Source organism: Juglans microcarpa x Juglans regia, chromosome 4D (genome assembly GCF_004785595.1).
Source record: "Juglans microcarpa x Juglans regia isolate MS1-56 chromosome 4D, Jm3101_v1.0, whole genome shotgun sequence".
NCBI lineage: Eukaryota > Viridiplantae > Streptophyta > Magnoliopsida > Fagales > Juglandaceae > Juglans > Juglans microcarpa x Juglans regia.
Genome location: NC_054600.1, coordinates 26,975,879 through 26,989,313, shown reverse-complemented (window position 1 = coordinate 26,989,313; position 13,435 = coordinate 26,975,879). Strand labels below are relative to the sequence as shown.

General features: G+C 36.2%; 1 protein-coding gene, 1 long non-coding RNA gene and 1 pseudogene across 3 annotated transcripts; all 3 read right to left on the bottom strand.

The window, feature by feature from the left end:
- Positions 1-1,049: 1,049 nt before the first annotated feature.
- LOC121260258 lies at positions 1,050-2,094 on the bottom strand (annotated as a pseudogene).
- Positions 2,095-5,539: 3,445 nt separating this feature from the next.
- Positions 5,540-6,438, bottom strand: LOC121261389. Its single transcript, XR_005939882.1, has 3 exons — positions 6,364-6,438; positions 5,678-5,739; positions 5,540-5,599 (listed from the first exon to the last, which is right to left on the bottom strand). It is a non-coding gene; the product is annotated as an uncharacterized LOC121261389 (long non-coding RNA).
- A 3,865-nt stretch (positions 6,439-10,303) lies between these two features.
- LOC121261388 lies at positions 10,304-13,180 on the bottom strand. Of its 2 annotated transcripts, none has more exons than XM_041163732.1 (4): positions 12,798-13,180; positions 11,749-11,851; positions 10,797-10,961; positions 10,304-10,608 (listed from the first exon to the last, which is right to left on the bottom strand). In XM_041163732.1, the coding sequence occupies exons 1-4, from the start codon at positions 13,073-13,075 to the stop codon at positions 10,441-10,443; spliced, it is 714 nt and encodes a 237-aa protein (XP_041019666.1). In that variant the 5' UTR covers positions 13,076-13,180; the 3' UTR covers positions 10,304-10,440. The 2 variants fall into 2 exon arrangements, with proteins under 2 accessions (XP_041019666.1, XP_041019667.1); XM_041163733.1 differs by having other exon boundaries at positions 10,797-10,958; positions 12,798-13,178.
- Between the last annotated feature and the right edge of the window lie 255 nt (positions 13,181-13,435).

Below are 13,435 nucleotides of genomic sequence, written 5' to 3'. Positions count from 1 at the left end.
GTAAAAATTTTGAGTTCGAATTTTAATTCTACACTTCACCCGTTTAATTATATATTTTATGTGTTTGACACACTTGTTGAGGGAATTTCACAGTAATGATTATCTTAAAAGGAAAATAGAAGTTAACAATATCCCCGCTGACTCTCTAAATATAGTTTGTATATTTGTAAGACAGACATTTTTGTTTGTTTTTTGCTTTAGTTGTGGCATTGGTTGCAGTGATATACAAATGCCAGATTCCTCTAAATGGGAAATCTGTTGAGATATGAACAATTGGAGGCATAATTTTAAGGGTATGGCCAACTACTATGTCGTGACTCTGTGCAATTATCCACCTGCTAAATTAAAAAAAACCGCACAAGAATTGCAAATAGAAAAACAGAGAAATCCACAAGGCCCGACAGAAGGCAGGCGTCGTGGCATTGCTGTATTTGGGGTTCGAGTAAGGATGGAGTTTATGGATTGATCTTTACAGCTTTGCATAGAGATTCGTATTGTTATTGCACTCAAGTTTTGGAGATGACCACTTTCATTTAGTCATGCACTTTTCACCTTTTACAAATCTAGGCGAGATGGGGGGAAAATCAGGGGATTTGTAAGCACTTCTGTCTAGTTTCTGGATGGAATATAGGTGTAACCTTATTGAATAATGCAGAAAGAATTATAGGAAACTCCATTCCCCCATAATGCAACCATTACAATAAGATTAAAGCTAGAACTATAATACTGTGAATTTGAGTTTTTCTACAGGCTGAAGCTTGCTACGTTTTTTACTGCTCTTCTTATTGGTGTTTCATAACAAATGCAACATCCACAGAGCCCCACCAAAAGTTGAGAGCCAAGCATACTGACTTTCGGTACAAAAATGCATAAAAGGAATAGCCTTGAGTTCATGGGTTTGCTCCTCATCTCAACTACCGACCAGAACTGTATGTCCCGACCACCGTAGGCGCCTGAAAATAGGGGCGGGCTGCTGCAGTAAAATAATAAGCATGCCTCTGCCAATCGGTTCCAAACCCAAAACACTGAACTCTGAAGTAGTTTTCGGCTTAGAACTGTTCTGTACTGGAGAATGTTTGGCTGAAAGCCCAATTAGAGGACACCATGTTTTGGAACAATCTGGTTTCTCCATCAGTAGTAGTGACCTTGAAGGATAGAGATTGGCCATTGAGATAGGCATTGGATTGCCAATTAGCTCCCTAGTTTCTTGACATTGTCATCCAGTTAGTTCTTGAGCGTTTGATTGATACAGATTGAATTGATCCTGCCCCTGCCACATTACTAATCAAGACAAGCTCAAAATAGTCTTCCATTTACCGTGAATCTAACACCTCCATGTTTCTTGCAGGGAACCCTGCACCAATATCAGAATAAAAAAAAAGAGCATTAGATTACCTTTCTACGTGGAACTTCAAGCATAAATATAAGATACAGAAAGTAAAACAAAGTTCAGACCTTTGGAACAAAACGGGCACAATCCCTCCCTTGTAAATGCCAATCTTTTCCCAGGAAGGCTGAGCCATATCGAAATGCTGGAGAGGTGGGTTGCACCAGCCTCCGTTATTGCTCGGAACTCGGAAGATCAAAGTTAGGAGGGCAGAAGTTTGTTGCAGTGACTGTCACAGACGCCCCATTCTTACACAACTTAGAATCAGCTTGATAGTCGCAAATGATCTTGTAGCATTGCCCACATGAACCTCCATCATTGAACAATGCAGTACTTAAGGCCGCAGTCCTAGTCCCCTACCCTGTAGAATACAAGTTCCCATACCCACATGCTCCTCCTGCATGCAACCAAACCATTATTCATTATTTATTATTCAACCTTGCATGTTGTGCGTGCTGTTTGGCTTGAGAAAAGCAGAAAATGAAAAGCATAATGAATTGGAGTTGCATACCCATAGTTCCTGAGGCATCACTACCACCCAGAAGGCGAAAATGCAATGGCATGGATAGAAAAATAGCATAATCCAAACAAGATTGCTGATGCAGAAACGGTTTTCGCCATCTTTTGCTTGCCCAATGAAGGAGAAAAAACGGAGACGGATGGAGGAGAGGATTTGGAACGTATCTATAGGCTATAGCTATTGTCATTTCTAAGAACAAGAACTTCCTCTATAAATAAGGGACCAGATTCACAAATGCAACAACTTTACATGTGAACTCTGCAAGTAGAGAGAGTTGATATGTTTTATTTTATTGAATTCTATATGCGAACATGAAGATTTCTGAGTCTCATTCATTTATTCCAATGTTCTCTACCTCTCCCCTCCAACACCCACATGCTTTCCCCAACGGAAGGGCCGTGAATAAATCGAAGTTCACACTCCCAAGTGGTCTGTTTTCATTAATCTTCTGTTTTTTTTTTTTTTTTTAATGTGTTGGTTGTTGCTACTCGAAGATAAGATGAAATGTTTAATGATTGTGTGATGGTATATTTGGTTCGATCAATCATATCATGCACCCAACCTCATCACATGGTACACGTGCCAATCATATGACTCGTTTTGACAATGGATGGGGATAAGTAGAGACATATTCATTGGTTTATTCCCGCAAAATATTTAGAGAGAGAGAGAGAGAGAATTTCCCATTACAAGTGGATTTAGACTTTTATGGAAAGGGAATGTTTGAATTTTAAGAACGCACTTTTCTTTTCTTTTTCACCTGAAATATTGAAGACCGCTGGCGTTGCAGAGCTCAGATGAGTGATATCAGCCATTGATGATTTGCAAAACCCCCCAAGCCCTGTTATATTAAATTTAAGGAAATTAAAATAATGCTGAGCACTAGCCACCAGGTATAGACTACAGATCAACCGCATGCATTTTATGCTTTTTCATCTTTTTCGTTGCCTTCCTCCTCCTTCCCTTGTGCAAGGTGCTATGTACCAAACATCCCATAAATTTGTTTCTTAACTTCGCTCTTTACTATAGCATTACCACTGGAACAGTCAAATTTAAACTAAAAAGTTTATTCTTTTATTTCCTACTTTAATTTTGAAAGCAGAACTAGCACTCATTAGAGAACATTATGTTAAAAAAACATAAAGGAAGCAGTTCACAAAAGGCGCCCATTGAATCATGCATAAAACATCGATATAGAAGAAAATAAAAACCGCTCTTTTCAATTTCTTCTCTTTTACATATACTGCCTGCGTGACAGGTTTCAATTTTACTTGGTAATTAATATAAGTATCTCAATAAATAAATGATTAAAAAATAAAATTACAAAAATGAGAAAAGTAATCTAATAGGCAACATTGCAATTCAAAGAGGGGTAAACGAAACTATAACACGATTAATAGGGGGTTTGGTGTGCTGAAAGAACCAATTTATCAGGACATTCGTGCCTTTAATTTTCATAAGTTATCAACGCAAGTAAATGATTGGGTATTCACCCTTGGGATTTAAATAAGCCAACAAGAGAACCATACCTCAATACATTGTTCACTATTTCTCCAAATTCCTTTACTCTGACCTTGCAGGTTATAATGGCAACCAAAACACAGAAATAGACTCATCAAAGTTTAAAGGTTAGAAGCATGGGCTAAATGGTAACATATCCATACAACATCCATAAAATGGTCAGCTTAGAATATCGAACTACTAAAACTAGGCAAGTAAATGCAACCACCAACATCGCCGGTAACTGCCTGGAAAATACATGTCTTGGCTGGGCACGTAATCCTCCACGTTTATTAAACACAGCATGTGTATGAGAGAGAGAGAGAGAGAGAGAGAGAGAGAGAGAGAGAGCCATTATCAAGACTTTTGTGTGTGATTAAGACCGGTAAATTGGTCCTAAAAGCATACCTTTTCCGGGAATCCATATTACATGTAATCTTTAGGGGTGAAATTCATGATAGATATATATGTATCATACATATATAAGTAGGTGCGAAATGCATAATACTCAGTATTTTGTCCTGAAAAAAGATTGAAAGCACTACATTGACAGCAAAAACTCGCCAAACGAAATAAAAGAATGCGCTGCTTGGTCAAAATGGAAAATTACAACTGTCCAAGATTTCACCTATAAATCTACGACAAAAAGGGTTAGACTCATATGGCATCAATTCCAAACTAGAAGTATACAACACCAACATGTGAATACGTCCTACAATAAATACTAGCACCGAACCAAAAAAGAAACTAACAAGAGATAACAAAACATAGATTGGAAAAAAAACTCCACCACTGAAGTCATTTGCATTGTGCTCATGATAGCTCACTCAAATGTATCATGCAGCTGCCTGGATCGGCCCATTGGATCTAAAGCCACGGCCCCTTCCACGATATCCCCTCCCACGGCCACGTCCTACAACAGAACAATTCCATCACATTTAAACAAAGTTAAAAGAATATACGGAATAAGAAGGGCAAATTGCTTGAGAACAAAATTTGTTGAAAGTAGTCCAAACTCTCGTGATTTATCAATGATAATCCCATTATACAAAGTCAAAACGGACGCAACTAACTCTCATAAAAGTTTCGCTCAAATAGCCTCTGGCTGGATAAATCATGATTGCAACAAAATTGAGTTAGTTCTAATGTTCAGCAAAGGGTTACAAGGAAATTCTATAGTTCTTCATGCAATCATGGGTTTAACACCCCATCTATACAGATTGGAAGCATAGAAAACGATGTTGTACTCGAGTTTTGACTAGTGGCTAACAAACAAAAAATAAAAGGGAGGGGAAACTTTTAGAAGCTTTCATTATAGCCTAGGAAAGGGAAGTTTTTAGACGAGTGGCTGACTAACAATATAGTCTCTTTAATCCTCTTAGCCTTCAGAAACTCTATGTATCAGTTACAACCTCAAAGTATGAAGTTTTCATCATTACACACTAGAAATCTGCCTCTTAAACCGTCCATTACTTATCAAGTTGCAGCACCTTGCCAATTCGAAACACATTTTTGAGATGCTTATGGGTTCTAAATATTTCAAAGGGAATAATTGAAGGTAATCGATAGGTTGTCCAAATAACTCGTCATTGTAACAAGAAAAGAAAATTGATCAAACCCACTCATTTTGAGGAAAATGCAAGAACACCAGTGGTCGACCTACAGGCACAAATTCAACTTAAACCAACAGCATTGAACAAAAAAGAGAGAAAAAGTACCACGGCCTTGAACAGGTGCTTCTCGATGGTATCCTCCATCTTGTTGTGTATTAACCTGAGGTCCACAATACCATCCCCTTCCACGGCCACGAAAACTGCGCCCTCTTCCACGACCACTACCCCGAGCATTACCCCGACCCCTGTCCCTTCCTCCGTCCTCATAATCAGCCGATAACACATTCTAGAGCCATTAGTTTTTGGAAGGGAAAAAAAACTATTCTATTCCTGTCCACTGCTATCTATTTGCAACAATTCTCTTTCTTTCTTTATTTCAGTTTTATTTAATAAGTCATTTGAAACAATAATCTCGAAACTGGCACACACAAAATCAGTCTAACTAAATTTCCAAGTAAACCCACAAAGTAATCAATTACAGAAGTGGAAGCATGGAAATAGATCCCATATGAGATGTATCTCTAGCCTTTCCCCTTCCTTTGCCACCGCGGCCCCAACCACGACCATTTGGTGAGCCCTCTGGAAAATACAAAACAATTGAACAAATTCGTGTACAATAATTTTAGACAGATGAGGAAAATCATGATGTGGAACTACCTCCTTCATAATCAAACTCTGTGGATGCCTTCACCTGTTCTGCAGGTAAAGGAGGCTGGTACCTGAGAACACCATAATTAGAACTTAAAAAAAAAAAAAAAGTAGAGAAAATCCTGCTAAAAACTGTTCCAGTTAAAGCTCATCATTTAACATAGTTTCTTTCACTTTAAGCCCATTAATCCCAAAAATGCAAGTGAAAGAAGTCTGACTTCTCTTCAAAATTTAGTACCTACTACTTATAAAAAAAATTAGTACCTACTCACGCTCTGACTCATGAGTTGAAAATGCTAATGCTACACCAACCAAACTATCGTACAAATTACAAAACTTGCAAAGCAACTAATGCTTCCAGTCCTACCAATGCAATCCATGTGTAACCATCACACAACAGTCTGAAAACTTCAGCAACCAGGTACTAAGAGAAAATATCAGAATCTTCTAGATGAAAAGCAACATGAAAAAAATGGTGACAGAAATCGATCACGACATATCACCAACACTGCAAATTTATATCACAAAACGCTTCAAGCATTTAATAAACCTCCACAATAGCTTTAACAATTAGAATTTTGGAATGCTTTCAGTTTCTATCTTGCAAGCATATCCACAAAATTCCAACAATATAGCAGCAAAAGGAGGCAACAACACCTGCCAATTTGCATTCAACAATAAAATTAAAAACTCACCCAACAGAGGATGTATTCAGTTCCTTCTTTGAAAGGGTTATTGTTATCATTGACACGTGCATTGTGGTTTCCAATTTGTGAAAGAAATTAGAGAATAAGTCATGTAACATTTATAATCATACATAACCCATGAATAGGAATGTACTGATTATCATGAAACTTGTGACTGCAACAATTCTTGGGATAAAGCTCAAACTGCTCTTACGGAAGGAGGCCTTCCTCTAGGGGCTCCCATGTATCAGTTATGTCGGTGGATCCAATTGAAGTATTCTGATGAAGACCAACAATTCTTCTCTGCGTGAAAATAAAAGATCCAATTGAAGCATATTTCTACTCAATAAGAAAAACCAAATTATTGTCTGCTGTATGCAAATAGTAAATAGAACCTTTATTAACTCCACAATCGTCACGATCTTGTTAATAGCTCTTCCCATTGCCTTGAAGACAATTTTGCTCAGACCCTTTTCCTCCTACAGAATATACAAATGGACAGGGCAGGGTTCATAAGGTATAAACATACACAAGACTTAGGGAAGAAGGGGAAACGTTACTTTGTTATAAGGTATCAATTACCTATAACAAAGCAAGCCCTAAAAAGGCAAACCTACCATATACTTGAAATGCTAGCACAACCATTCGACAACAACAATTGTGTTCACACCACTATAAATCGAACTGAACCACTACAACTCACAAAAATTGAAAACCAATCCATCAGAACATTGCAGACTATCGACCACCAGTCATAGCATTAACAGATTTATGATTCATTGCATTTCCAGCATACAAGATTTGAGCCTAAGATTTTAGGCAATGTTCCAGCCATTAGTGCACTTTCTCCAAGCCTCTAAACATTGTTTTCATCTCTGTCAGAGAAATGCATAACCCATTTCTCAAATTTTTCCTACCATGAACACAGAAAAATCATTGAACCTAACATCAAGTATTGCCCAAATTTCACAAAGTCAAATAAGTAGCAAGTTCAAACAATAAAAAGTTGACAACTATAAAGGCCCGGGAAAAATCACAATCTATACAACTCTCATAAAATTAACCCACAATATAAACATGCAAAGAGAAATTGGAGAGAGAGAGAGAGAGAGAGAGAAAGATACTTGAAGCAGGCTCATGGCATAGGTGATATAGTTGCGCATCCTTCCCTGACTTGTAATACGAATCTCATTCGCATCAATCGGCGTCTCTGCTCTCGGTTTCTCCATTCTCTAGTATCGATCCATCTTCTCCGCAAAAACGATTTTGAAATCCAAAAAACGAAACCAGAAACAGAAACCCCAAAAGCACATCAGAACCAAGCACGAAAACAAAGAGAACTACCATTATTGAAAAAAAAAATGAAGGAACGAAGCTAAAGAATGACTATCACAGAAAGGAAAGAAAAGTTATATCAGAGAAAAGAAAGAAAATCATCCAGGGTTTGGCTTTGATCTACAGGGTCATTGTCCGTGGTTCGTTAGGATAAGTTTGCTCCACCACCAAGAAAGAGCCCTCTTCTACGGCTTCGTTATTCTTTTACGCCTTAATTCGCATATAGGACATTCGCCCTATATATACCGTAACCTCAGAGGGAAAAGCTTGTATGCCGCCTAAAGTGTACCGCTCTAATGTACCGCTGCAAAATTTTTTTTATTTATTTTTATTTAGTGATTAAGAAAGTGATTTTAAATATATTGATGTATTTTTATTATTTTTTAAAAATACTTAAATATATAAAAAAACATAAAAAGAAAAAAAAAATTAAAAAGTAATGGGCTGTAGAAACGAGCGGTGCTACTCAAGCGGCAGAGTAGCACCGCTCAACCTCAAAATTGCCCTAACCAAATCTTTCTTCAGGTTTTTATTTTCCCTCCCTTTAGGTTGCATTTGGATGTTGAGATGAGTTGAAGTGAGTTGAGTTTTTTATGAATAGTAGTGAGTTGAGATTGTTGAATGAGTTTGGTGGGGTCCACTTAAAATGAGTTTAAAATGTGTTTGAATGTTAAGATAAGTTTAGATATATTTATAAGAAATTAAAAAAAATAGATCCCACCATTATTTTATACTGTTCATATCACAGTAAAAACGGAAATCTTTTCCGTAGCTGGCGCCAAATGCTTCAGGAAAAATATTAAATAAATGGGCACTGTAGCTTATAAGGCAAGAGAACAAGCAGGAAATAACTTTTGGATGCCATCGTGTTTATTTATTTATTTATTTTTATTTATTTATAATAGTATGCACTATTCACAAATTTGCACTGTCGCGTCCTGCATCTGTACGTAAAAATGAGTTTACGGATTAAAGTGATTTCAAACTCGGCTTCACGTGTGTTTGGAGGGCAGAGCTCAGTTTAAATTTGAACTGAGTTGAGATGCTTTCAGCATCCAAACGAAGCGAGGCTGCGTTTGGTTGTAAGGCTTAGTTGAGCTCAGTCTAATTTTAAACTGAGTTTAATATTCAAACATTCAACTCTTAAATTTCTAATGGGCCTGAGCCTAAGTAGCGCTTGGACACTAGAGCCGATATCGAAGTTCAAGTTCAACTGAAAGCAAAGAAATACGCTACAAGCAAGGAGGACACTGTCTCAAAATCTATTGAGAAATGAAAAAATCTAGTCATAATTTTTTTTTTTTATAATTTTCTCATCATCTCTGACATTAGATTATAGGTTTATAAATAAAATTTAATAAATAATTTTTAATAATTTAATACCACATATGAGTAAATAATAAAAATTGTGACGATTTCTCTTGAAAAATAGGCGGAAAATAGGATGCAGGGCTGTTTAAGGGTATTTACTCTTGGCAAAGTTGACTTGATGCTAAAAAACAGAAAAAAAAAAGATCCTTCCAGGTGTCAACAAATATGATCACCGAGTTTTACACCCGTTAGCAGTTGACAGGACATTAACACTTGTCAATTTGACTATGTCAATGCACAAATCCCATTAAATGAAATCGTAATTTTTGTTAGAAAACAAAAAACAAAAAACAAAGTTTCTGTTGGGTACGTGATTAGAGCATCTTCGTTAGCTTAGCTTGGCCAATGTATCTTTAATATTTAATTAATATCACTTTTTATTTATTTATCTATTTTATTTAAATTCAATTCTCACATTAGATTAGTCATTCATTCTCTATATAATAATAAAATATTATTAAATTAATAATTTTTTATTTAATTTATTTGTATCACATTTTATAATTTTACCGATTTAATATTAATAATAATTATATTCTAATTAAATTAATATTAAAAAAATCATATTTTCAAAAGTCATTTAATACTAATAACAAAAAATATTTGATAAAACTCATCTAAAATTCTATCTAAATTTTTTAATTACAAATCAAATAGTATTTTTGCTTGGAGTGAGAAATTAATATTTTAATATTTGTTTGGAGTGAGAAATTAGTATTTTAATATTTGATTAATCGATTGTGATTTTTCATCTTTGACTAACTACTGTAGTAGAAGTTCATCTTATTTTAGATTTAGCCAATTCAATGTGAAATGTTATTGACATCAATTATATAAATTTTAGCTAAATTTTTCATTTAGCCAAACTAATGTGAATGCTCAAAGGACCGCACATTTAGACAGGAACAATGAGTTTCATGTCACTAACCTCACTCCTAATTGCATTTTGGACACCAAAGGTGACAAGTGTTTGACGAGTAAGAAAAAAATAATATTAGATATAATTATGAGATATGCAAATTACACGTATTTTATTTGACTAAAATAAGTATCATTAAAAAAATTAATTTTTTATATAAATCATTGATTTTTTTTTTTTTCCTCGCATGTAAAAAGATGATTTGGAGGATCAAAAGGTTTCAAATTATTGTAATCGGTCACCCTTCGCTAGTCCGCGGTTAGAACCTCACTAGCTGCGTCGTTGCCCCAAGCACAAAGATGGGGATACCATACACAAATTTCATAATCAAACTGCATTTCACATTCTTTATTTTATGGGAAAGCCTTTGTAGCGAGATTAAATTACACCCCATGGCAGCTACTGGGATAGTGCTACAGAATTCAGCACTACAGCCTACTGGCAAGGTGAAATCAAATAGTTCATAGGAAGAAATGCAGGGTGTCCTCGCTCTTGACGCCGTGTGCACGAATTAATGGATCGATGATGTTTTTCCATCCACTGAAGTCTATAGCGGAGCCAGCATCAGCCAACAAAAATCCATTTACGTAGAAAAAAGGTGTCCCATATACACCTCTGGAAGCACCATACTGCGTGACAAAAGATATTGCCCCGTGAATGGTTATAACAAAAATCAAATTAAAAAAAAAAAAAAAAAAAAAGTCAAAACGGATGGAAGGGAGAAGAATAGGCAGCGTGTTTGTTGCTTAGAATAAAGGTGATGTTCCGGTCAGATGAGATGTCGAAACATATTTAAACATGAAACCGATAGTCTCACCTTGAAGGAAACCCTTGTTTTCAGATCAGTTTTTGTGTCATTAAAGCCGGATTTAACAGCACTATAATAGGAGTTCCCAACTACTTCTGTTGTAAACTTCACAATTTCGCTAACAACATGAGCCCTGGACAAGTTCCGGGTTTGGGCGTTGTAAAATTTCCCCTGCTTCATAATAGGCAAGAGGTTTAGTCCACATAAAGTTCAATGACTAACCAAAAAGAGAGTATATGGCTACTTATCTACAGCAGACAAATTGTTGTTCATAAAAATAGAATGAGACCAACCAAATCGCAGTATGTAGGATCCAGAGTTTCAAAAGAAAATTGACCAGGAAAAAGGATGACTTTGACACTTTTCTCCAATGTGTAACAGCAACTCAATTTCCAAATTAGATGAGTGACAACAGCAATATCTCCAGGGTTAGTCCATGCAAGAGGTATCTCGTCATCAATAAAACAATCAGGGCCATCACAAAGATCTTACACAACAGAATGAAAAGTTGAAGAAACAAAAAGGAACATGGATTCATAGAACTTAATTGCCCCTGAAGCTTCAGAGAAAATTAACTGCTGACAGAGTTACAAGGTGGAGAGATAAAAGATTCATCGGAAGAGGGAAGGAAAAAGAGAAAGGGAGAGAGAGACCACATCATTAACCAAGAAGGTATGGAGTGATGAGAAAGAGCAATAACAACACATACACCAGCAGTTTCCCAAAAATTGTTAGAATTTAATTCATGAAAGTCTGTGCTAAAACTAGCAGCCAAATAATTTCAACACTCAATATGGATCAATTCAAAGTGGCATTTCAATGCAAAACTGAAAAACAAATTACGCAACTAGGGATGGTGTGAGTACAGGTCAATGTCTATATGCTATACCATATTACACTAAATTCAAAGGAATTTTCATGGCAAGAGAAGACCATGCCATAGATACTGGAAAACCCTAACCTGATACTTGAAGAAGTGCTCCAGCAAGGGGAAAGTGGCAGAATCATTCAATGAATTTACAATGTGCAAAGCACGAGACGCAACAAAAGCATTGTCATGGTAACTGCAGTTTTCAGAGAGAAGATCAAGGATCACGTCAACAAGCAAAAAGATCAATCATATTTCTAGAAGGACAACATCTAAGATCATCAACATCAAGGTTAATGACGTTATTAACATCTCTACACAAGCATCGTTTTCGTTGGCTGCATACTCATGGAGCCCAATCATATTTAGGAATTGGGCTCACACATCTCAACGTGATCATATATAATCACGACACAGTGACATTTTATTGCGCGAGTTACAAGTATTGCCAATAGATAGTGGCTTGGCTTTGTGATGTTATGTCCGACATTTTGAACCCAATATGGAAATGAGCAAGCACAACGCGCATTGATATACATACTGGAATGACTATGAGGCAGTACATAGCGGTACAAAAGAAAAGAACGCTGAAAAATGCAATTGCAACATGAAAAAAGTATTTTCGTGTCTTGGTAATGCTACATGTACCACAGTTAAGTTCTATGTCCATCAACGGTGATGCTCAAGACAAAAAAATTAAAAATATAAAAAATAAAAATAAAAAGTTTTAAGCCAAGGCAAAAAAAGATATGGATATTCATGGATGAGTTCTTAAACTAACAAATGAGAAAAGTTGTTTCGTTTCTGGGTCATAAGCAAATAAGCTGTAAACCTAATTATGCTCGAGAAGAACCTAAATTCATGGCTGAGTACTAAACAATCTGAACGAATAAACTCCACGCACAGTAAATTATGACTGCAGGACATTAAACTTTTCCACAATTAGGCGTATTGTTGGAATTGAATTTAGCTATTGAATATCGAATTGACAACTATTATAGAGTAACAATAATTTTAAAAAAGGATCAACACTGCTTGATCCTCTATAGCTGTGGAAATTTCAAGATTCAACCCCGGATTTCACGGCAACCAAACGGAGAATCTAAATGAATAATGAGAAAAAAGAAAACAAAATTACTGACGGCAAGGGGAAGAGGTGAACGACGAGCCAAGCGCGAGAGCCGTAGTAGCGAAGGGCTTGTTTGAGAGGAGGCCAGGAGTCCCTACTATCGGGGCAGACCGGGTCGTAGAACGCTTCGATAATGATCGTATCCGAGTCAACTGTGGTATTTTTGTAGACGAAGCCGTCAACCCTTGCAGGTGGCAAGGTCTGGGCAGGAGCATGGAGAACAGAGAGTATAAAGAGCGAGAAGAACAAAGCCGATTGCAATATCAGGGTCTTGTGCTTTGGACTCTCCATTTTTGAGGTCTTCGTTAATTTGAATGGCCACTAAAAATGGCTGCTCGCTGCTCTCCGTTAATTTGGAACTCGTTCGTATAAACCACTCAAGCAATTTATCTATCTCTATTTTTAACGTTATTCCAATCTGAATTAAACCGTTAAAGCGTCCAGGTTAGTTAAGTAAGGAGGTACATGTACTGTACAGTTGTACTTGTACCACTTGGTAGCCGGCTTGCACTCATCCTACTTATAAAATGAGATGTTATTAGAAGTTAATTAAAATATTATTATTTTTTAATATTATTTATATTTTAAAATTTAAACAAATTAAATTATTTATTATATTTTATATAAAAATTTAAAAAAATTATAATAATT